At 44.1% G+C, this 25652-nt stretch overlaps 1 protein-coding gene across 1 annotated transcript in view; it reads right to left on the bottom strand.

Annotated features, from left to right (window-relative positions):
* lyst (lysosomal trafficking regulator) overlaps positions 1-25652 on the bottom strand; it is a 190048-nt gene that overhangs the window by 87457 nt on the left and 76939 nt on the right. Inside the window, 6 exon segments of the mRNA XM_084322050.1 lie at positions 1983-2228; positions 6602-6792; positions 13038-13198; positions 14884-15057; positions 16397-16553; positions 18189-18597. Coding sequence (XP_084178176.1) covers positions 1983-2228; positions 6602-6792; positions 13038-13198; positions 14884-15057; positions 16397-16553; positions 18189-18597 — 1338 coding nt within the window.

A 25652-nucleotide genomic window follows, 5' to 3' on the forward strand; every position in this document is an offset into this window, starting at 1 on the left:
AAAAACAGAGGACAGACAGACACAGAGAGACACATGCGACCGTCAGTCACACACACATACATTCATACACACACAGAGGAAGGAAGAAGAGAGACGAATAACAAGGAACAGAGAAGAGAGGGGGAGACGGCAGGAGGGAGAGAGAGGGAGACACTGTGTGCCAGGCCAGCAGGCCGTCTTTATCTCCTACAACGCTCTTCTAATATCCTGTGTTTTCTCTGTTCACTCTCTCACGTCTAACCTCTGACCTCAGGTCAGCGGGTGTTCCTCCTGATTGGCTGCTCCGCCACAAGCAACAGACCTCTGAACATGGTTACAACACTAGAGGGGGCCGCTTCTGGTAACATCAGAACAAACGTGACAGCACTGAACGACAGGCGTTCTCCTGGTAAGTGTAGTTCTTTTTTAACGACAAATTAAAAACCTCATAACTACCTTTATTTCAACCAAAAATGCTTAAAACAATAATGTTAGTGGTAGAAGGGAACTCATTTTGTGCAGAAATGGAAAGCTTGCCAATGTTCATGAGGCAGAATTGTTACAATAGCCGATAATCCATTTTCCCCAATGATAAATCTCAATACGGGTGGTGGACCTCGCGGAAACTATAGTGATGTCAGACTACACCTCCCTATACGAACAGACGACAGGAAACACACTTTAGGGGACCCTGGCCGTTTCCCCCGGCAACGGAACTCCACCGGAGAGAAAAAAACATCCCGTACTCGGGGTTCCCACAGACATTGCAAAATTGTATTCAAGGACTTCAGGTTCTTCCAAGCACTATTCTTCATTTTAAAAGGGCATCTAAAAGGATACAATTCACTTTTAACACTTTGATCGCCATGGTTAAATTCATAATTTACCATCCCTCGCCAGCTCTATTTGTCTATGGAGAAGTTCCCCTTCTTTGCAGGGCTATAACTTTTTAAATTCTATTGCTAAATTGACATTATTATGGCCCATTCAATGTCCTATATCTATTGTTCAGGATGTAGCAACGTTATACTTTTTCATTCACATATTCATACTAAAATATGGTCTAAAGTATAAGTATGTTTTTATCATTTTCTGCAGCTTTCTCCAGAACTTGATTTATAGCCCCAAATGCATTATATTGATGATCAAATACAGTTTGGTAGCGATCGGTGCCAGATAAAAAATTTCAACTGGAGGTACTTCTAGAAGTTACTACGTATCATCTGATGTTGACCGGATGGGCGGGGGGTCGTTTATAATTCCGTGGGCAATGTTATATCATTCATCTAGTGTGGGTCATATGGTCATCAGAGCAGTTAGTAAAGAACACGTTGGAAAATAACGCTGGATCTTAACGTATCTTCCTCGCGCCGTTGGACGATCAGCTTGGAGTAGACAGTTTTCGATTATGGGATGTTGATCTAGATGAACCATTTCCAGGTTGTATAATAGTATATACGTCCAAATAACGTTGTTTATTGAGTTAGGGCAAGCTATTGATTATCCAGTGTGTCGAGATGGAGTCCGGCTAACGCACCTGTTGGCCGACCTGCGATCGGCCACCAGATGGCGCTCTTGAACCGTTAGACAGTTGAGTGGAGCTCAGCAGTATATCTCAGGTCCCCGGAGGAGAAATATGATTTCGATCACAGATTTTTGAAATATTGATATCAAAGACGTGTTACAGCGTCTTCGGCAGAATGAGCAGGGCGGGGAAAGACGAGTTCCAGCGTTTTCGGCGATTAAAGTGTTAAATGCTGTTTTTTTTTTATTGAAATATTTATGGCCCAATTTCCGACAAAAAACGTATTTCTTGATTCAGAATTTCTTTATCATGGATGAACAAAACGTTCGATGCGAATGGTCGATTTGAATTTCAAGGACTTTTTAAGCACCTTGTCAAAAAATAGGCAGTTTTCAAAGAATTCCAGACCTAGACTTTTTTTTCCTCCGTCAAAATCCAAGCACTTCAAGGACCTTGTTGCGAACCCCGCGTACAGTACCTGCGCGAAGAGGAAGACGAAGTCGCCGGTGCCGCCGATCTTGTGCAGCACGCCCTGCAGGCCCTGGGGCTCCGCGGGGACCAGGCCCCGGAGGCAGTGGGGCTCCAGCGAGGCGCTCTGCACCTCCCGGGAGCTGAAGGGCCGCAGCGTCACCACCGTCTTGGCCTGGCCCTTCATGCGGATGACGGGCTCGTAGATGGTGTAGAGGCGGGGGCTGCTGGGCGCGTACACCACCGCCAGGCTCTCCTGCGGGGGGGGGGGGGGGGGGGGGCAGACACAGCTGGGTCAGGTGTAATATCTAAAAGGCTGAGACCACTCATCGATTTATCCATAACTGCGTGAAATCGATAAGTGGCGTCACTTATTATTTTTTTGCATGTGTAAAAAAATATATATATTATTTAACGCTAGTTCGTGTGTGTGTGTGATAATAATATTTTTAATAACCCATTTTAATATATATATATTTTTTTTTAAATATTTATTTATTTATTTAGAATAATAATGAAAGAAATCGATTAATAATATCCCTGTATATCTTCTGGGGACTGTATATTTTAGAATGTATATCCCTGTATATCTTCTAGAGACTGTATATTTTAGAATGTATATCCCTGTATATCTTCTGGGGACTGTATATTTTAGAATGTATAGACCTGTATATCTTCTAGAGACTGTATATTTTAGAATGTATATCCCTGTATATCTTCTGGGGACTGTATATTTTAGAATGTATAGACCTGTATATCTTCTGGAGACTGTATATTTTAGAATGTATAGACCTGTATATCTTCTTGGGACTGTATATTTTGAATGTATAGACCTGTATATCTTCTGGGGACTGTATATTTTAGAATGTATAGACCTGTATATCTTCTGGGGACTGTATATTTTAGAATGTATAGACCTGTATATCTTCTAGAGACTGTATATTTTAGAATGTATATCCCTGTATATCTTCTTGGGACTGTATATTTTAGAATGTATAGACCTGTATATCTTCTGGGGACTGTATATTTTAGAATGTATATCCCTGTATATCTTCTAGAGACTGTATATTTTAGAATGTATATCCCTGTATATCTTCTAGAGACTGTATATTTTAGAATGTATAGACCTGTATATCTTCTTGGGACTGTATATTTTAGAATGTATAGACCTGTATATCTTCTTGGGACTGTATATTTTAGAATGTATATCCCTGTATATCTTCTGGGGACTGTATATTTTAGAATGTATAGACCTGTATATCTTCTAGAGACTGTATATTTTAGAATGTATATCCCTGTATATCTTCTAGAGACTGTATATTTTAGAATGTATATCCCTGTATATCTTCTTGGGACTGTATATTTTAGAATGTATAGACCTGTATATCTTCTTGGGACTGTATATTTTAGAATGTATATCCCTGTATATCTTCTGGAGACTGTATATTTTAGAATGTATATCCCTGTATATCTTCTTGGGACTGTATATTTTAGAATGTATATCCCTGTATATCTTCTGGAGACTGTATATTTTAGAATGTATATCCCTGTATATCTTCTAGAGACTGTATATTTTAGAATGTATATCCCTGTATATCTTCTGGGGACTGTATATTTTAGAATGTATAGACCTGTATATCTTCTAGAGACTGTATATTTTAGAATGTATATCCCTGTATATCTTCTGGGGACTGTATATTTTAGAATGTATAGACCTGTATATCTTCTGGAGACTGTATATTTTAGAATGTATAGACCTGTATATCTTCTTGGGACTGTATATTTTAGAATGTATAGACCTGTATATCTTCTAGAGACTGTATATTTTAGAATGTATATCCCTGTATATCTTCTTGGGACTGTATATTTTAGAATGTATAGACCTGTATATCTTCTGGGGACTGTATATTTTAGAATGTATATCCCTGTATATCTTCTAGAGACTGTATATTTTAGAATGTATATCCCTGTATATCTTCTAGAGACTGTATATTTTAGAATGTATAGACCTGTATATCTTCTTGGGACTGTATATTTTAGAATGTATAGACCTGTATATCTTCTTGGGACTGTATATTTTAGAATGTATATCCCTGTATATCTTCTAGAGACTGTATATTTTAGAATGTATATCCCTGTATATCTTCTGGGGACTGTATATTTTAGAATGTATAGACCTGTATATCTTCTAGAGACTGTATATTTTAGAATGTATATCCCTGTATATCTTCTAGAGACTGTATATTTTAGAATGTATATCCCTGTATATCTTCTTGGGACTGTATATTTTAGAATGTATATCCCTGTATATCTTCTAGAGACTGTATATTTTAGAATGTATATCCCTGTATATCTTCTTGGGACTGTATATTTTAGAATGTATATCCCTGTATATCTTCTGGAGACTGTATATTTTAGAATGTATATCCCTGTATATCTTCTTGGGACTGTATATTTTAGAATGTATATCCCTGTATATCTTCTTGAGACTGTATATTTTAGAATGTATATCCCTGTATATCTTCTAGAGACTGTATATTTTAGAATGTATATCCCTGTATATCTTCTGGGGACTGTATATTTTAGAATGTATAGACCTGTATATCTTCTAGAGCAGGGGTAGGCAACCTTAGGCACGCGTGCCTGCATAGGCACGCGGGGGCATTTGCATAGACACAGGGGGCAGCAGTAAAAAAAAAAAAAAAAAAAAAAAAGATTATATTTAATTTTTTTTGCTTTGAAATATTATAGTGAAATATTTTGCACTGTTGTCGCATTTATCTTGTTGAAATCCTCCCACAGGTTCTTTTTACTACCACATATTTAATTGAGACCCTTTATTTGTTTATTTCAATTTAGCTGGAAATACATTGCTACATCATTCAGTAACATTTGCAGAGCCTTATAACAAAAACATTATTACGGTCACCATTGTGACCAGTGGGATTAATCAACTAATTTTATTATTTATTTTTCTATTTCATTGAACATTGCACATGTTAAAAGCCATATTCTTTACTCAAAATGTGAGTATTACCAAGTCAACTTGTGTTCTTAAAACAATGACAATAAACATAGTTTTATTAGGTTGAAATAATGTGGTTGTGTACTTATTTTCCTGGATTATTATGGATTGAAAACTGAAAACCTTAATGCACAGTAACTGAACTCAATATTTTTAAGTTCTGGTAACTTATTATAAATTTTTTACAGTGTAGTCTTGCGATCAATCAAAACTTATTTACACGATATACCTCACATTCACCCTCCATTCACATCCTGGTGTTCTCCTGGTGTTCTCCATTAGGCCTGTAGGTGGAGCTATGACAGCCCACGTACAGTACACACACCGATGGTGTGTGATGTGTCCAAAAATGAATGGGCAAATGTGAGTGAAATGGTCGCACTGTATGCAGCTGTTTGTCTGCATCGCATTCCCCCCTCCCCCCCCCCCCCAACTCAGATTTAGGGTTGATACAACAATCATAATAATATTGTTAATAATAACGATAATGATGTAATAATGTAAAAATTATCATTAAAAATACCTGATTATGAGAAAAAATATTTACGATGCATGGAATATTGTTGAGGCACACTAGTTACAACTATATTTCAAACAGGCACTCCATGTCAAAAAGGTTGCTGACCCCTGTTCTAGAGACTGTATATTTTAGAATGTATATCCCTGTATATCTTCTGGGGACTGTATATTTTAGAATGTATAGACCTGTATATCTTCTGGGGACTGTATATTTTAGAATGTATATCCCTGTATATCTTCTAGAGACTGTATATTTTAGAATGTATATCCCTGTATATCTTCTGGGGACTGTATATTTTAGAATGTATATCCCTGTATATCTTCTGGGGACTGTATATTTTAGAATGTATAGACCTGTATATCTTCTTGGGACTGTATATTTTAGAATGTATAGACCTGTATATCTTCTTGGGACTGTATATTTTAGAATGTATATCCCTGTATATCTTCTTGGGACTGTATATTTTAGAATGTATATCCCTGTATATCTTCTGGGGACTGTATATTTTAGAATGTATATCCCTGTATATCTTCTTGGGAATGTATATTTTAGAATGTATATCCCTGTATATCTTCTTGGGACTGTATATTTTAGAATGTATATCCCTGTATATCTTCTGGGGACTGTATATTTTAGAATGTATAGACCTGTATATCTTCTAGAGACTGTATATTTTAGAATGTATAGACCTGTATATCGCCACCTGACCGCAAAAATGTATTTCTTGATTCAGAAATGTCTTATCATGGATGAACAAAACGTTCAATGCGAATGGTTGATTAGAATTTCAAGGACTTTTTAAGCACCTTGTTAAAAAAATTGCTGTTTTCAAGGATTGTTTTGGTCAGAAATCAAGCACTTTAAGCACCTCAAGGACCTTGTGCGAACCCTGGAGTAGGTATATAGAAAGAGTATATGCATGTATGTACAGACAGATGTGGATATATATATATATATATATATATATATATATATATATATATATATATATATATATATATATATATATATATTCATTATATGTAATCAAATATATATATATATATATATATATAGTATATACTGAGAGTGCAGACAGACTCACCACCAGCGCCGTGGTGTCCACCTCCTTGTTCTTCATCAGCAGCTCGCGGACCTGCTCGCACTGCAGCCCCTCCTGGGTCACGTACTTGGAGAACACCAGGCTGGGCTTGCCGTACTTGCAGGGCATGATGGAGGTGAGGTCGGGCCCGCTGGCGTACAGGTAGAAGGCCTCCTCGGATCCTATTCTGGAACCTGGGTGGGTGAGGGAGGGAGGCACGCGCACATGATTAGAGTCAAAAGGCAAGATAATAGGTGCCGTTGGTGATGTAAAACAAAGTGATACAAGGTACTCCTCTGGGTTTGTGGAAACATTGGAATCGATGCCTTTATATATTTTAATCTATGTTGTTGGCCTTGTTTCTTTTGTTATTGTATTCTTGTTGTTGTTGTTTTGTATATGTGTAATATGGACCTTGAGGCTCTGAAATAAAGTCTTCATCATCATCATCATCATCAATACAAATATAAAAGTGGGGGAAGAAGAACAATAAAGGAATCAATCTGAATCTGAATTCTGCAACTGTGGATGTTCTCTGCCCTTGTCCTCGACAAGTAAGCTAATACACTAAACAAATCCTTTTCAGTACAAGTGTGCACATAATACAAAGCAGACCGATATACATCCCCGTAGGAACGAGGAACTCGTAATAACCACCGTCTCCGTGTTCACTCGGGCTGTGTTCACTACGCTGCAAGCGAAAGCGCGGCCCAAATCTGATTTTTTTTTCCTTTTGGCTTTGTATGGATAGGATATATAACTGTGTATATTATTATTTCCGATGGCCTACATTAATAAAAACATATTCTGTCTATTTCCTTCCCTCCCTTATATATATCATCCTGCAGCTCCTTGCCGAAACCACCGTCACGCTCCCATTCCGAGCCCCGAGAGCCCCTCTCTAATGATATCGGTCATGTTCACGGGTCGGGGGGGACGCCTGGTGCCGTTCACGGGCCGATTAGGAGCCGCAACAAGGGGAGTGTTCTTCAGGGGCCGTGTTCCACCTCGTCCGGGGCGCGCAGAGAATCCACAGCTCCAAGTATAAGTTAGAGGAGCTTGAGAATAACGTGAACTAGTATTTTTGTAATTATTTATTTATCTTGTGCTGTAGTGGATATAGGTATATTATTTTTTGATATTGATAGATAACTTATTATTACATATTAATATGATATTGTAAGGAAGGGGGCAGGAGCAGATAAGCTTTGCTTCTTTCTGTCCCTCCTCGAACAAAACCATTTGTCTTGAGCTATGTTCACAATTGCTTCCATGTCTAGGAAGATATATTACCAGTCTGTAGTGGCCAGTGTCCTCTTCTATGCTGTGGCATGCTGGGGAGGCTACATCAACTAGAGGGACACCAACAAGCTCAACAAGCTGGTGAGGAAGGCTAGCTCCGTGGTGGGAGTCGAGCTACCTAGACTAGAGGTGGTGGCAGAGAGGGGGATGAGAAGGAAGCTGGCTGCCATCATGGAGAACCCCTCCCACCCCCTCTACGACGAGCTAGTCAAGATGAGAAGCTCGTTCAGCCACAGACTCATACCCCCCCCGACCCTCAACTAACCACCTCGGACAGTCCTTCATACCAGCGGCCATCAGGCTCCACAACAGTGGGCAGCGACTAGCAGCCTCCAGGCTCCACAACAGGGGGCAGCGACTGCTACCAGACATTGACCTGGGACTTATAGGAACCCAAGGAGGACAATAACACTACCTTAGGCATACTGCACCTTATGTGGATACTGTGATACTGTGAATAATGTATATTTCAGTGGATACAGTGATACTGTGAATAATGTACATTTCAGTAGATAGTAAATTATAACACTACCTTATGCATACTGCACCTTATGACACTGTGAATACTGTGAATATATTTTTCAGTTAGTTAGATAGTAAATTATATTGACCTATTTGTTTACACTGCTTGTGTTGTTTTTACTACCTGTACCCCCCCCCCCCCTTCCCCCATGCTGCTATGATGCCTGAATTTCCCCAAGGGGATCAATAAAGGAATATCTTATCTTATCTTATTTGTATTTGATTTAGTTTTTTATTTTATATATATATATATATATATATATATATATATATATATATATATATATATATATATATATATATATATTTTTTTTTGTTATTTCAAGTTTTTGTGTTTATGGTTGTTCGAGATAAATAAAGATCAAATCAAATCAAAGCCTCCGTGCTCCAAAGCGAGCTCGCCTGGCACCCAGAGAGCCGGGGACAGAGAGCCCGTGAAACATCGCCGCGTGAAACAAATCACAACACGGCGATTCCCACGAACACAGACTTCATCATCTTGGCAGAGGGCCAGGCAGCCATACATAATCGTAGACGGGGGCCCGCCGCAAATAGATTTTCCCAAAACTGGACACGGCAGATACCATATTAACCCTTTCACAACCACACCACATAAGGTTAACCCTTTCACTAGCACACTACAGACGGTTAACCCTTTCACTACCACTCTACAGAATGTTAACCCTTTCACTACCACACTACAGATGGTTAACCCTTTCACTACCACACTACAGACGGTTAACCCTTTCACTACCACACTACAGACAGGCATGCAGTGGTGGTCAAACGCGGTTAAACGCCGTTTAGGCTACGTCACTGAGGGAGATTGTTTTGATTCAGTTTTCTTTAATGAAATCTGTTCTCTCAAATCCCAGCTAGAGAACCTCGTCGCGCCGTATACCCCGGCCGGCACTTATCACCTAGACTTTGCATAACAAGCCCTGTAGGTGGGGGGTTGCTTGATCTCCCGACTGGAAGGATGAGACAAGTTGTGCATTGTAACTACAATTACATTTAAAACATTGTTATGCAGGGCGGTCAGGTGGTGTAACGGAGATTGCGTTCGTCACCGAACCCCGGAGCGGCTAGATTCGCCTGTTCGAATCCAGCTCACAGCTCCGGGGTTGTCACCAGCTTGGCTGGCCGTTCACACAAATACAATTGGCAGTATTAGAGGGTGGGAGAAGCTGGCGGGGTGGGTCCGGGTCGTTGTAAACAGCGACTCCTACAGTTCGGTCGGGGCGCCTGCTAAGCGCGGATAGGACTTGAGTGGGATAGTGTGATCCTTCCACACGCTACGCCCTCTCAATGAGAATCCGCGCTGCCAGGTGAAAAGAAGCGGTTGATTGGCTGGACGTGTGTCGGAGGAAGCACGTGATAGCCTCCACTCTCCCAGACCGACTGTGGGGGGTAAGTGCGCAGCGACCAGGAAGGGGATTGGGAATTGGCATAACGACTAACATTGGGATTGGAGAAAATCGGAGGAAAATGGAGGGGGGATTTAAAAAAAAAAAAAAAAAAAAAAAAAACATTGTTATGCATAATAATCATCTGTTCTGTTCGCAACCGAGGGAACATGTATGTGCGTGAGCGTGCGTGAGCGCGCGTGCACGTGGCGTTTGGCCTACTGTCATATTACGACTGCACCACTGACTACAGACGGTTAACCTTTTCACTACCACACTACAGACGGTTAACCTTTTCACTACCACACTACAGACGGTTAACCCTTTCACTACCACACTACAGATGGTTAACCCTTTCACTACCACACACCTGCATGGAATACAGTATATAATACAGTATATAATACAGTCTATAATACAGTATAGAATACAGTATATGATACAGTAGATACCGTATAGAATACAGTATATAATACAGTATAGAATACAGTCTATAATACAGTATATAATATAGTAGATACAGTATATAATACAGTAGAGAATACAGTATAGAATACAGTAGATAGGGCGGCTAAGTGGCGCAGTGGGCAAGGCGCTCGCCACTAACGCAGGAGATGCAGGGTTCGAGCCCAGCTCTCGGCGTTGCTACCGGCTTGGCTGGTCGTTCATACTAACACAATTGGCAGTATTAGGGGGTGGGAAAGCTGGTGGGTGGGGATTGGACGTTGTGGACAGCGACTCCTACAGGTCGGTCGGTGCGCCTGTACAGCAGAATCAGGAAGTATCGGGGGCGGCGTGAGCCTCCCACGCGTTACTCCTCGCCACTGAGAGTTCGAGCTGCTGCGGTGAAAAGATGCGACAGGCTGCCTCCTCGTGTACCGGAGGGGACACGTGATGCAAGGCTTCGTCCTCACTGCAGCCGACCAGTGGGAGGCATGGTCTAGCAATGTTCGAGACAGGGGAGGGGAGAATTGAAGGGAGAATTGGCGAGGCGAAATTGGGATGGGAAAAAATAGAAAAATAAGGAGAAAAAGTGGATACAAAAAAAAGAATACAGTAGAATGAGTAGATAATACAGTATATAATATAGGGTGCAGTCAGTTGATCCTCAGCCAGCCTTGGGCCTGAATGAGACCGGTCTCAGCCCTGGGCTCCAGACTCATTAAAACCTACTAAACCCTGCCAGCAGTCAGGCATGCGGCCCACACGGGACCCTGACCGGCCCATGCCACTGTACAGAACTATGGTAACTATGGCTACAGAACACTGTACATAATCCTCAGTGTGCGCTCGACTAATCCTACATTTACCGGGAATGGATTCAATTCACTTTCAGATAATACACTTTCTTTCCTCCCAGTCAATTCGAGGACATTTGAATCAGAACGGATGCTCCGTGGTTTTGTTAGGTGAATTGTAGGATTGATGTCGATGGCGAGAGCGAAGCGGCCCAGACCGCGGTGCGTTTACCAGCAGGGGGCAGCGCTGAGGTAGTTTACCAGGAGGGGGCAGCACTGAGGCAGCACTGAGGCAGTTTACCAGGAGGGGGCGCGTCTATGCCTTCTACAACGCTGTTCGGTTTCCGGGTTCCTCTGATTGGCCACTAAGCCCACGTGACCCTATGCTAGCACGCCCCCCTTATCGCCGCCAGTTATCGCTTACGCCCGCGCATGAGCCGCGACAAGCCCCTTCAATGACAGAGCTCTCATATTTGCGAATGCATAAACTATATCTTAAATTATGGCTATGTGTCTAATATGGCCGTCGTTTATCAATGACCTGTTTTGTTTACATCAGGGTGAACGCTGTTGCATTAGCAAATATGAGAGGCAGCAATACGCAGCTCCAGTTAACCTAATTTATACCGTAATGAATCATTAAAAAAATATACCGTTAACTGGAATATGTTGTTTCTTTACACATATGTTGGATTATGTAATTGGTTTGTCATGACAAACCAATAAAAAAATCGCTACTTTACATCAGGGTGAACGCTGTTACGCTGCCACCACCCACTTCAATGACAGAGCTCTCATATTTGCGAATGCATAAACTATATCTTAAATTATGGCTATGTGTCTAATATGGCCGTCGCTTATCAATTGACAGAGCTCTCATATTTGCTAATGCAACAGCGTTCACCCTGATGTAAACAAAACAAGTCATTGATAAGCGACGGCCATATTAGACACATAGCCATAATTTAAGATATAGTTTATGCATTCGCAAATATGAGAGCTCTGTCATTGACGGGACTTGTCGCGGCTCATGCGCATGCGCGGGCGTAAGCGATAACTGGCGGCGATACGGGGGGCGTGCTAGCGTAGGGTCACGTGGGCTTAGTGGCCAATCAGAGGAACCCGGAAACCGAACAGCGTTGTAGAAGGCATAGGGGCAGCACTGAGGCAGTTTGCCAGGAGGGGGCAGCCCTGAGGCAGTTTACCAGGAGGGGGCAGCACTGAGGCAGTTTACCAGGAGGGGGCAGCACTGAGGCAGTTTGCCAGGAGGGGGCAGCACTGAGGCAGTTTGCCAGGAGGGGGCAGCACTGAGGCAGTTTACCAGGAGGGGGCAGCCCTGAGGCAGTTTACCAGGAGGGGGCAGCACTGAGGCAGTTTGCCAGGAGGGGGCAGCACTGAGGCAGAAGCCGGGAACAAGAGGAGAGATGGAGCCAGATGGTGGACAGAGGTCTGCCTGGATGATGATGACCGGGGGAGCTTAGGAGGCACGCTGCCACAGACACACAATCAGACACACACACACACACGCTTCCACACACACACACACGCTTCCACACACACACACACGCTTCCACACACACACACACACACACACACGCTTCCACAGACACACAATCAGACACACAGACACACACACAGACACTCACAGGATCACAGCAGGACAGTAACCTTCTTAACCGCCGAACAGGGGCTGGGAGGTGCACGGAATCTTATGATAATAATAATAATAATAATAATAATAATAATAATAATAATAATAATAATAATAATAATAATAATAATAATAATAATAATAATAATAATAATAATATATTATTTGTATAGCACCTTTCAATACAAGAATTGCAGCTCAAAGTGCTTCACAACAGAAAAATAAAAGTGCAGACATATAAAATCACAGTTTTTCACATTAGGATCTAACATCCCAACAACAGGCCACCTGGTTTATGGTTCGAGGGTCAGGGCTCCTACCGTTGAAGAGCAGCACGGAGCCCATGCTCCAGGGCGCGGCCTGCTTGGACAGCTCCTCCGAGGCGTGCAGGCAGTGGCCCAGCATGCAGAAGGTCTTGTTGCTGTCCGACGACAGGCTGGACTTCCTGGGCAGCGTGTAGTCCAGGGACACCTCGCACTGCCTGCAGGGGGCGCACCAGAGAGAGAGTCTACGTTATCTTAAGAGTCCAGGGACACAGCAGAGGGGTCTACATTATCTTACAGAGACACAGCAGAGAGAGTCTACATTATCTTACAGAGACAACAGAGAGAGTCTAATTACCATTAACCCAGAAGGTTAACAGTCTGTAGTGTGGTAGTGAAGGGGTTAACCTTCTGTAGTGTGGTAGTGAAGGGGTTAACCTTCTGTAGTGTGGTAGTGAAGGGGTTAACCTTCTGTAGTGTGGTAGCGAAGGGGTTAATCTTCTGTAGTGTGGTAGTGACAGGGTTAATCTTCTGTAGTGTGGTAGTGACAGGGTTAATCTTCTGTAGTGTGGTAGTGACAGGGTTAATCTTCTGTAGTGTGGTAGTGACAGGGTTAATCTTCTGTAGTGTGGTAGTGAAAGGTTAACCTTCTGTAGTGTGGTAGTGAAGGGGTTAACCTTCTGTAGTGTGGTAGTGACAGGGTTAATCTTCTGTAGTGTGGTAGTGAAAGGTTAACCTTCTGTAGTGTGGTAGTGAAAGGTTAACCGTCTGTAGTGTGGTAGTGAAAGGTTAACCTTCTGTAGTGTGGTAGTGAGAGGGTTAACCTTCTGTAGTGTGGTAGTGAAAGGTTAACCTTCTGTAGTGTGGTAGTGATAGGGTTAACCGTCTGTAGTGTGGTAGTGAAGGGGTTAACCTTCTGTAGTGTGGTAGTGAAAGGTTAACCTTCTGTAGTGTGGTAGTGAAAGGGTTAACCTTCTGTAGTGTGGTAGTGAAGGGGTTAACCTTCTGTAGTGTGGTAGTGAAAGGGTTAACCATCTGTAGTGTGGTAGTGAAGGGGTTAACCTTCTGTAGTGTGGTAGTGACAGGGTTAACCTTCTGTAGTGTGGTAGTGACAGGGTTAACCTTCTGTAGTGAGGTAGTGACAGGGTTAACCTTCTGTAGTGTGGTAGTGACAGTGTTAAGCGTAGTGTGGTAGTGAAGGGGTTAACCTTCTGTAGTGTGGTAGTGACAGGTTAACCTTCTGTAGTGTGGTAGTGACAGGGTTAACCTTCTGTAGTGTGGTAGTGAAAGGTTAACCTTCTGTAGTGTGGTAGTAAAAGGGTTAACTGTCTGTAGTGTGGTAGTGAAAGGTTAACCTTCTGTAGTGTGGTAGTGACGGGGTTAACCTTCTGTAGTGTGGTAGTGAAAGGTTAACCTTCTGTAGTGTGGTAGTGAAGGGGTTAACCTTCTGTAGTGTGGTAGTGAAAGGTTAACCTTCTGTAGTGTGGTAGTGAAAGGTTAACCTTCTGTAGTGTGGTAGTGAAAGGGCTAACCGTCTGTAGTGTGGTAGTGAAAGGGCTAACCGTCTGTAGTGTGGTAGTGAAAGGGCTAACCGTCTGTAGTGTGGTAGTGAAAGGGCTAACCGTCTGTAGTGTGGTAGTGAAAGGGCTAACTGTCTGTAGTGTGGTAGTGAAAGGGCTAACCGTCTGTAGTGTGGTAGTGAAGGGGTTAACCTTCTGTAGTGTGGTAGTGAAAGGTTAATCTTCTGTAGTGTGGTAGTGAAGGGGTTAACCTTCTGTAGTGTGGTAGTGAAGGGGTCAAACTTCTGTAGTGTGGTAGTGACAGGGTTAACCTTCTGTAGTGTGGTAGTGACAGGGTTAACCTTCTGTAGTGTGGTAGTGACAGGGTTAAGGACGTCCCGTACCTGACTCCGCACACCCAGACCACCAGGCGGCCGTGGATGTTCTTCTTCCCCTCCGGCTGCTGGCTGTAGGTGAGGCCCAGGTGCTGCCACCGGCCCGGGGCCACCAGGCCCTCGCCGGACAGGGCTTGGGCCAGCAGGCCGGCCTTCATCTCGTCGTTGGGGTCGATGCACATCCTGAGGGGAGCAGAGGACCGGGTGGTGAGAGACTTTCAACCAGGGTTCCCACAGAGACATTGCAAAATAAAAATGCAAGGACTTTCAAGTACTTTCCTAAGCACTCTTTTCTCATTTTAAAAGGGCATTTAAAAAGGATACACTTCACTTTTAAATGCAGTTTTTTATAGAAAACAAATCGGGGGGCGGCTACGTGGCGTAGTGGGCAAGGCGCTCGCCACGAATGACGGAGACGCTGGGCTCGCCTGTTCGAGCCCAGTGCTCCACATTGCTTTCAGTTTAGCTGGTCGTTCATACTAATACACATTGGCCGTATTAGGGGGTGGGAAACTGATGGGTGGGGATCGGGCGTTGTGGACAGCGACTCCTACAGGTCGGTTGGTGCGCCTGCGCAGTAGAATCAGGAAGTGTCGGGGGCAGCGTGAGCCTCCCACGCGTTACTCCTCGCCGCTGAGAGATCGTGCTGCGCAGGTGAAAAGATGCGACTGCTGTTACCTCAAGTACCGGAGGGGACTTGTGCTATGTATGACTTAGTCCACATTGCAGCCGGCTTGTGGGAGGCAAGAAACAGCGTTCGTGACAGGGGAGGGTTGAATTGGATGATACGAAATTGGGATGGGAGAAAAAATATAGAAAAAAATGGGAGAAAAAGTGGATAAAAAAAAAGAAAACAAATCGGATCCAATATTTATGGCTTAAAACCAATTTCCGGATCTGGTAGGGATTGATAGGGGGAGCATGCCAACTTTTTGGGAAATTAGTTTATTTGCCATCTATCCTGGAGTTAGACCAGCAGATACAAACCCTTTTCTTCTCTGTGCATGCATTAGGCTTAGGGAACAGCCGCACCGTTAGCCTAGCTTAGCGTCATTCGCTGGAAGTAGGTGTGCCAGTGTAGCCTAGTTCCCAACAGTCATGAAATACACTCCAAATACAACTCCAAAACTTTACTGTAAAAATGTTGTGACCTGTGTATTTACCACATGGAGAATTATTATTTCTTTTGACATTTGCGTTTTCTAAGCAAATATATAATTGCCTGGGTAAATAAAGGTTAAATAAATGTAAAAAAATTAAAATTAAATAAAAATATTTGAAAATAGATACCGATAATTTCCGATATTACATTTTAATACCAATATCGGCCGATAATATCGGTAGGCCGATAATATCGGACATCCCTAGTTGGAAATTAAAATGACATTCCCTCCGTCCTGGCATTACGGCTGGTCCCCAGGCGCCTGTCTGCCCCTAGTGGTTGGAACGGGTCACAGCGACAACACAAAACAAAACACTCATCAGCACGTCTAATGCAGTCCGGTCCGGTCTGTTTCCTCACCTGAAGGTGAGCGACCCGGTGGAGAGGTCGGCCCACACCTGCAGCATCAGCGCCTTGGAGCCCATGGAGAGGATGTGGGTGAGGCCCTCCTCCATGGCTCTCTGCCCCGAGTTGGTGGTGCCGTGGTGGGGCGCGGCCGCGGGAGCCTTCGCCTCCTCTGGAGGACGGTAAACCGGAGGATGGAAAGTTAGTTCACGTCCTCTAGTAGTAACAGGGTTCCCGCAGACATTGCAAAATGAAATTCAAGGACTTTCGAGCACTTTTCTAAGCACTATATGTATTTCTTGATTCAGAACTATTGTATCATGGATGAACAGAACTTTCAATGTGAATGGTTGATTTGAATTTCAATGACTTTTTAAGCACCTTGTTAAAAAAATTGGCTGTTTAAGGAATTCCAGGCCTTGACTTTTTTTGGACAAAAATCAAGCACTTTTTTTTTTGTATTATCTTTTTCCCCCTTCTTTTTCTGTTTTTCTCCCCTCCCAATATTAGTCGTTATGCCAATTCCCACTCCCCTTCCTGGTCGTTGCGCACTCTACCCCCTACCATCGGTCTGGGAGAGTGGAGACTATCACATGCTTCCTCCAACACATGTGTACCCAGCCCACCGCTTCTTTTCACCTGGCAGCACGGATTCTCACTGAGAGAGTGTAACGTGTGGGAGGATCACACTACCTCCCTCCAGATCCTTCCCTTGCTGTGCAGGCGCCTCGACCGAACTGTAGGAGTCGCTGTTTACAATGACCAGGACCCACCCCACCGGCTTCCCACCCTCTAACACTGCCAATTGTGTCAGTATGGACGGTCGGCCAAGCCGGAGGCACCACAGCTGGATTCGATCGCACTGGCTCTGTGGTGGTAGACATACGCTTAGTCCGCTGCGCTACCCGGCCGCCCTAAAAATCAAGCACTTTAAGTACTTCAAGGACCTTGTGCGAACCCTGTAGTAACCTCTAGTATTTTTGTGTGAGTTTGTGACTCAGTTTGTGAGTGAGTGAGTGAGTTTGTGAGTGAGTTTGTGAGTGAGTGAGTGAGTGAGTGAGTGAGTGAGTGAGTGAGTTTGTGAGTGAGTGAGTGAGTTTGTGAGTTTGTGAGTGAGTTTGTGAGTGAGTTTGTGAGTGAGTTTGTGAGTGAGTGAGTGAGTGAGTTTGTGAGTGAGTGAGTGAGTGATTGACTTTGAGTGAGTGAGTTTGTGAGTGAGTGAGTTTGTGAGTGAGTTTGTGAGTGAGTGAGTGAGTGAGTGAGTGAGTTTGAGTGAGTGAGTTTGTGAGTGAGTTTGTGAGTGAGTGAGTGAGTGAGTGAGTTTGTGAGTGAGTTTGTGAGTGAGTTTGTGAGTTTGTGAGTGAGTGAGTTTGTGAGTGAGTGAGTTTGTGAGTGAGTGAGTGAGTTTGTGAGTTTGTGAGTGAGTGAGTGAGTTTGTGAGTGAGTGAGTTTGTGAGTGAGTGAGTTTGTGAGTGAGTGAGTGAGTTTGTGAGTGAGTGAGTTTGTGAGTGAGTGAGTGAGTTTGTGAGTGAGTTTGTGAGTGAGTGAGTGCGTTTGTGAGTGAGTGAATGAGTTTGTGAGTGAGTGAGTGAGTGAGTGAGTTTGTGAGTGAGTGAGTGAGTTTGTGAGTTTGTGAGTGAGTGAGTGAGTGAGTTTGTGAGTGAGTGAGTGAGTTTGTGAGTTTGTGAGTGAGTGAGTGAATGAGTGAGTGAGTGAGTGAGTGAGTGAGTGAGTGAGTGACGTTCATTGAAGTGCTTCGCATAAAAAAAAAATTAAAAAAAATTAAAAAAAAGTATTGTTGCCTCACCTTTCTCCTTGTCCCCTCCCTTCTCCTCCTGCTCTTCCACCCTCAGCCACACGGAGGCGCTGAAGCCACTCGCCATGTGGGGCCAGCAGTTCTGCCCCACCAGGGGCAGGTGGAGGGGGGCCACGTGCCACGGGGAGGTGCGCAGGTGACCGGGGGGTCGGGGCTCGGCGTCCGGCTCCCGGCGCCCAGGGGACAGTTTGCCCCTCCAGAGCAGCCCCCCCCCGCCGCCGCCGCCGCCCCCCTTCCCCCCCGAGGAGGACGTCCCGTTCAGCCGGGAGGAGCCGGGGGACGCGCCCCCCCCGCCCGGCGTGGAGGCGCCCCCCAGGACGATGGGGAACGGCACGAAGTGGAGCGGCTCCACGTGCATGTTGGCCTCGACGATCTGGAGGAGGCCCCTCAGCAAGATCTCCTGGTAGATCACAGAGAGGAGAGGAGGTTCTATTAGACATGAGAGACTAGATCTCCTGGTAGATCACAGAGGAGGTTATATTAGACATGAGAGACTAGATCTCCTGGTAGATCACAGAGAGGAGAGGAGGTTATATTAGACATGAGAGACTAGATCTCCTGGTAGATCACAGAGGAGAGGAGGATCTATTAGACATAAGAGACTAGATCTCCTGGTAGATCACAGAGGAGAGAGGAGGTTATATTAGACATGAGAGACTAGATCTCCTGGTAGATCACAGAGAGGAGAGAGGAGGTTATATTAGACATGAGAGACTAGATCTCCTGGTAGATCACAGAGGAGAGAGGAGGTTATATTAGACATGAGAGACTAGATCTCCTGGTAGATCACAGAGGAGGTTATATTAGACTAGATCTCCTGGTAGATCACAGAGGAGAGGAGGTTATATTAGACATGAGAGACTAGATCTCCTGGTAGATCACAGAGGAGGTTATATTAGACTAGATCTCCTGGTAGATCACAGAGGAGAGGAGGTTATATTAGACATAAGAGACTAGATCTCCTGGTAGATCACAGAGGAGAGAGGAGGTTATATTAGACATGAGACTAGATCTCCTGGTAGATCACAGAGCAGAGAGGAGGTTATATTAGACATGAGAGACTAGATCTCCTGGTAGATCACAGAGGAGAGAGGAGGTTATATTAGACATGAGAGACTAGATCTCCTGGTAGATCACAGAGGAGAGGAGGTTATATTAGACATGAGAGACTAGATCTCCTGGTAGATCACAGAGGAGAGAGGAGGTTATATTAGACATGAGAGACTAGATCTCCTGGTAGATCACAGAGGAGGTTATATTAGACATGAGAGACTAGATCTCCTGGTAGATCACAGAGGAGGTTATAATTAGACATGAGAGACTAGATCTCCTGGTAGATCACAGAGGAGGTTATATTAGACATGAGACTAGATCTCCTGGTAGATCACAGAGGAGGTTATATTAGACATGAGAGACTAGATCTCCTGGTAGATCACAGAGGAGAGAGGAGGTTATATTAGACATGAGAGACTAGATCTCCTGGTAGATCACAGAGGAGAGAGGAGGTTATATTAGACATGAGAGACTAGATCTCCTGGTAGATCACAGAGGAGAGAGGAGGTTATATTAGACATGAGACTAGATCTCCTGGTAGATCACAGAGGAGAGAGGAGGTTATATTAGACATGAGAGACTAGATCTCCTGGTAGATCACAGAGGAGGTTATATTAGACATGAGACTAGATCTCCTGGTAGATCACAGAGGAGAGAGGAGGTTATATTAGACATGAGAGACTAGATCTCCTGGTAGATCACAGAGGAGAGAGGAGGTTATATTAGACATGAGAGACTAGATCTCCTGGTAGATCACAGAGGAGAGGAGGTTATATTAGACATGAGAGACTAGATCTCCTGGTAGATCACAGAGGAGAGAGGAGGTTATATTAGACATGAGAGACTAGATCTCCTGGTAGATCACAGAGGAGAGAGGAGGTTATATTAGACATGAGAGACTAGATCTCCTGGTAGATCACAGAGGAGAGGAGGTTATATTAGACATGAGAGACTAGATCTCCTGGTAGATCACAGAGGAGAGAGGAGGTTCTATTAGACATGAGACTAGATCTCCTGGTAGATCACAGAGGAGGTTATATTAGACTAGATCTCCTGGTAGATCACAGATGAGGTTATATTAGACTAGATCTCCTGGTAGATCACAGAGGAGGTTATATTAGACTAGATCTCCTGGTAGATCACAGAGGAGGTTATATTAGACTAGATCTCCTGGTAGATCACAGAGGAGGTTATATTAGACTAGATCTCCTGGTAGATCACAGAGGAGGTTATATTAGACTAGATCTCCTGGTAGATCACAGAGGAGAGAGGAGGTTATATTAGACATGAGAGACTAGATCTCCTGGTAGATCACAGAGGAGGTTATATTAGACATGAGAGACTAGATCTCCTGGTAGATCACAGAGGAGACAGGAGGTTATATTAGACATGAGAGACTAGATCTCCTGGTAGATCACAGGAGAGAGGAGGTTCTATTAGACATGAGAGACTAGATCTCCTGGTAGATCACAGAGGAGAGAGGAGGTTATATTAGACATGAGACTAGATCTCCTGGTAGATCACAGAGGAGGTTATATTAGACATGAGAGACTAGATCTCCTGGTAGATCACAGAGGAGAGGGGAGGTTCTATTAGACATGAGAGACTAGATCTCCTGGTAGATCACAGAGGAGAGAGGAGGTTCTATTAGACATGAGAGACTAGATCTCCTGGTAGATCACAGAGGAGAGGAGGTTCTATTAGACATGAGACTAGATCTCCTGGTAGATCACAGAGAGGAGAGGAGGATCTATTAGACATGAGAGACTAGATCTCCTGGTAGATCACAGAGGAGAGGAGGTTATATTAGACATGAGAGACTAGATCTCCTGGTGGATCACAGAGGAGAGGAGGTTATATTAGACATGAGAGACTAGATCTCCTGGTAGATCACAGAGAGGAGATGAGGATCTATTAGACATGAGAGACTAGATCTCCTGGTAGATCACAGAGAGGAGAGGAGGTTATATTAGACATGAGAGACTAGATCTCCTGGTAGATCAGAGGAGAGAGGAGGTTATATTAGACATGAGAGACTAGATCTCCTGGTAGATCACAGAGGAGGTTCTATTAGACATGAGAGACTAGATCTCCTGGTAGATCACAGAGCAGAGGGGAGGTTATATTAGACATGAGAGACTAGATCTCCTGGTAGATCACAGAGGAGAGGAGGTTATATTAGACATGAGAGACTAGATCTCCTGGTAGATCACAGAGGAGAGGGGAGGTTATATTAGACATGAGAGACTAGATCTCCTGGTAGATCACAGAGCAGAGGGGAGGTTATATTAGACATGAGAGACTAGATCTCCTGGTAGATCACAGAGGAGGTTATATTAGACATGAGAGACTAGATCTCCTGGTAGATCACAGAGGAGAGAGGAGGTTATATTAGACATGAGAGACTAGATCTCCTGGTAGATCACAGAGGAGAGGAGGTTATATTAGACATGAGAGACTAGATCTCCTGGTAGATCACAGAGGAGAGGAGGTTATATTAGACATGAGAGACTAGATCTCCTGGTAGATCACAGAGGAGAGGAGGTTATATTAGACATGAGAGACTAGATCTCCTGGTAGATCACAGAGGAGAGGAGGTTATATTAGACATGAGAGACTAGATCTCCTGGTAGATCACAGAGGAGAGGAGGTTATATTAGACATGAGAGACTAGATCTCCTGGTAGATCACAGAGAGGAGAGGAGGTTCTATTAGACATGAGAGACTAGATCTCCTGGTGGATCACAGAGGAGAGAGGAGGTTATATTAGACATGAGAGACTAGATCTCCTGGTAGATCACAGAGAGGAGAGGAGGTTATATTAGACACGAGAGACTAGATCTCCTGGTAGATCACAGAGGAGAGAGGAGGTTATATTAGACATGAGAGACTAGATCTCCTGGTAGATCACAGAGAGGAGAGGAGGATCTATTAGACATGAGAGACTAGATCTCCTGGTGGATCACAGAGGAGAGAGGAGGTTATATTAGACATGAGAGACTAGATCTCCTGGTAGATCACAGAGAGGAGAGGAGGTTATATTAGACATGAGAGACTAGATCTCCTGGTGGATCACAGAGGAGAGGAGGTTATATTAGACATGAGAGACTAGATCTCCTGGTAGATCACAGAGGAGAGGAGGTTATATTAGACATGAGAGACTAGATCTCCTGGTAGATCACAGAGAGGAGAGGAGGTTATATTAGACATGAGAGACTAGATCTCCTGGTAGATCACAGAGGAGAGAGGAGGTTATATTAGACATGAGAGACTAGATCTCCTGGTAGATCACAGAGGAGACAGGAGGTTATATTAGACATGAGAGACTAGATCTCCTGGTAGATCACAGAGGAGAGAGGAGGTTATATTAGACATGAGAGACTAGATCTCCTGGTAGATCACAGAGAGGAGAGGAGGTTATATTAGACATGAGAGACTAGATCTCCTGGTAGATCACAGAGGAGAGAGGAGGTTATATTAGACATGAGAGACTAGATCTCCTGGTAGATCACAGAGGAGAGGGGAGGTTATATTAGACATGAGAGACTAGATCTCCTGGTAGATCACAGAGGAGAGAGGAGGTTATATTAGACATGAGAGACTAGATCTCCTGGTAGATCACAGAGCAGAGAGGGGAGGTTGCCTTTTATATAACAGCTTTTATCCAAAGCGCTTTACAACTCATGACTCACATTCACACACCGACGATGCGAGGTGCCGACCTGCTCATCAGGAGCAATTAGGGGTTAATTGGTGTCTCGCTCAAGGACAAGGACAAGGACAAGGACAAGGACAAGGACAAGGACGCACACACACACACACACACACACACACACCTGATCCAATGACGCGTCTCCTTCTCGTGCCAGCAGACAACAAGCGACTGTAGGACGTGGTTAGTTTGCCATCACTTTTATAGTCACATTCTCTCCCTGCACACTGTATATTATGTTATTCCTTTGTCATTTTTGAGTAATTCTTGTGTATTTTTAACACTTTGGCTGCCATGGGTTAAATTAATGATATACCATAGATTGCCAGCGCTATTTGTCTATGGAGAAAGTCCCCTTCTTTGCAGGGCTATAACTTTTTAAATTCTATTGCTACATTGCCATTATTAGGGCCCATTCAAAGTCCTATATGTATTGTTCATTGTGTAGCAACGTTAAACTTTTTCATTCACATATTCATAGTAAAGTATGGTCTAATGTATAAGTATGTTTTCATCTCTTTCTGCAACTTTCTCCAGAACGTGATATATAGCCCCAAATGCATTATATTGATGATGAAATACAGTTTGATGGCAATCAGCGCGATATAAAAAATTCCAACTAGACGTACTTCTAGAAGTTACTACACGTCATCTGATGTTGACCGGATGGGCGAGGGGGCGTTTATAATTCCGTGGGCAGCGTTATACCAATCATCTAATGTGGGTCAAATGTTGATAAAAGCAGTTAGTATCGAAGATGGTAACGTTACACGCTGAAACTCACCCCAGTCTCCGCGCGCCGTTGGGCGATCATCGTCGAGTAGACATTTTATCATTATGGGATATATTATTACCCGGTCCATCTCCAGCTTGTATAATGGTATATACGTCCAAATCATGTTGTTTATCGAGTTATTGGCAATCGATCGCTATGTAGAGTGACGAGCTAGAATGCCGGAACCTATCCCGAGTGGCCGGAAGCAATACGGACATGTAGCACAACCTCCACTGTGCTTCCTGTTAAGCGGTTGCGCGATCGGCCACCAGATGGCGCTCCTGAACCGCCAGAGAGCTCAGTGGGTCCTGCTGGTGGTTCTCAGACCAGCGGAGGGACATTATGGATCAGATCGCAGATTTTTGAAATATTGATATAAGGACGCTGTACAGCGTCCCCCGGCAACTTTAGCATCGCCAGCAATGACGCTGTAAAGCGTTTTTAGGCAGTCAAAGTGTTAAACTGTGTAAAATAAAAAAAAAACTGAAAATGAAAGACAAGCTGCCCGAGAGAGGAGGCCGGACTCGAACCGGGAACCTTTCAGACGACCAGACGACCGCTCCTCCTGAGCGACTGTCGCCCCTATTCGATATTTCAATTAAGACATGATATTAGACATGAGAGACATCAGTATGATCTCATGGCAGGTCACAGAGCAGTGGGGGTGTTATATTCAGACGGTAGTATATCAGTGTGTGTGTGCGTGTGTGTGTGCGTGTGTGTGTGCGTGTGTGCATGTGTGTGTGTGTGTGCGTGTGTGTGTGTGTAGCAGTGTATCCTCACGCTCCCTGGCGTTCTCATTAGCACCCTGGTGTTAGGAAGTTGCTCTTGAGATCCGTCTAGAAGGATCTGAACCAGAGCCGTCTATTACCACATAAATCCATCGGTAATGAACGTCTCTGAGACCCGAGGCAACCCAGAGAGACTCGTGAAGGTAAAACAGTAACGCCTCGTCACCTTCACAGAGACGGGGGCGGGGCATGTGTTCTGCGAGTCAACACCAGCTCCTCGCCCTGTGGTAACCATAGAAACCGCTATAGTGGAGGTGTAGTGGTTACGTCATTGCCGTTTCCGGCCGGTCCACCATTTTGAAAACGCAACGTATTTCCCCCCATTGCCCATTTCTAAATCATCTCGTTTAAAACAAATAAAGCATTGACATTTGCATGGTGTACCTTTCTTTTTTTATCCTCTTTTTCTCCGCCTGATTTACAAATTTTTTCTCCCCGTCCCAATTTAGTCGTTATGCCAATTCCCCCCCCCTCCCCTACCTGGTTGTTGTGCGCATGTTCCTCCTACTGGTCGGTACAAGGGAACCCTGAAGTCCACCACATGCTTCCTCCGACACGTGCGGAGACAGCCAGTGGCTCTCTTCTCACCTGGCAGCGAGGACTCTCATTGGTGAAGCGTAACGCGTGGGAGGTCACGCTGCCTTCACCACTTCCTGCCTTTCGCTGAGCAGGCGCCCAGACCTGACCTGTAGGCGTCGCTGTCCACAACGCCAGATTACCACCCTCGACTTCCCTCCCGCTAACTCAGCCAAACGAGTTAGTATGACGACCGGCCCAAGCCGCAGGGCGATGCTGACACCGGGAGTCGAGACCGCAGCCTCTTGCATTGGTGACGAGCGCAATCTCCGCTACGCCACCCGACCGCCCCTATGGTGTACCTTTCTGTGCGTATTCATCCACAATCTATAGCTCAACGTGAAAATATTCGCAATTAATCGTAAAAAATAATAAAAAAAAAAAAATCGCAGAATTTTATTTCAACCACAAATAATGTTAGCGATAGAAGGGAACTCATTTTGTGCAAAAATGGAAAGCTTTTCAATGTCCATGAGGTAGAATTGTTACAATAGCCGATAATCCATTTCCCCAATGATAAATCCCTATACGGGTGGTGGACCTCGCGG

Source organism: Notolepis coatsorum (assembly GCF_963971535.1).
Source record: "Notolepis coatsorum genome assembly, chromosome: 9".
NCBI lineage: Eukaryota > Metazoa > Chordata > Actinopteri > Aulopiformes > Paralepididae > Notolepis > Notolepis coatsorum.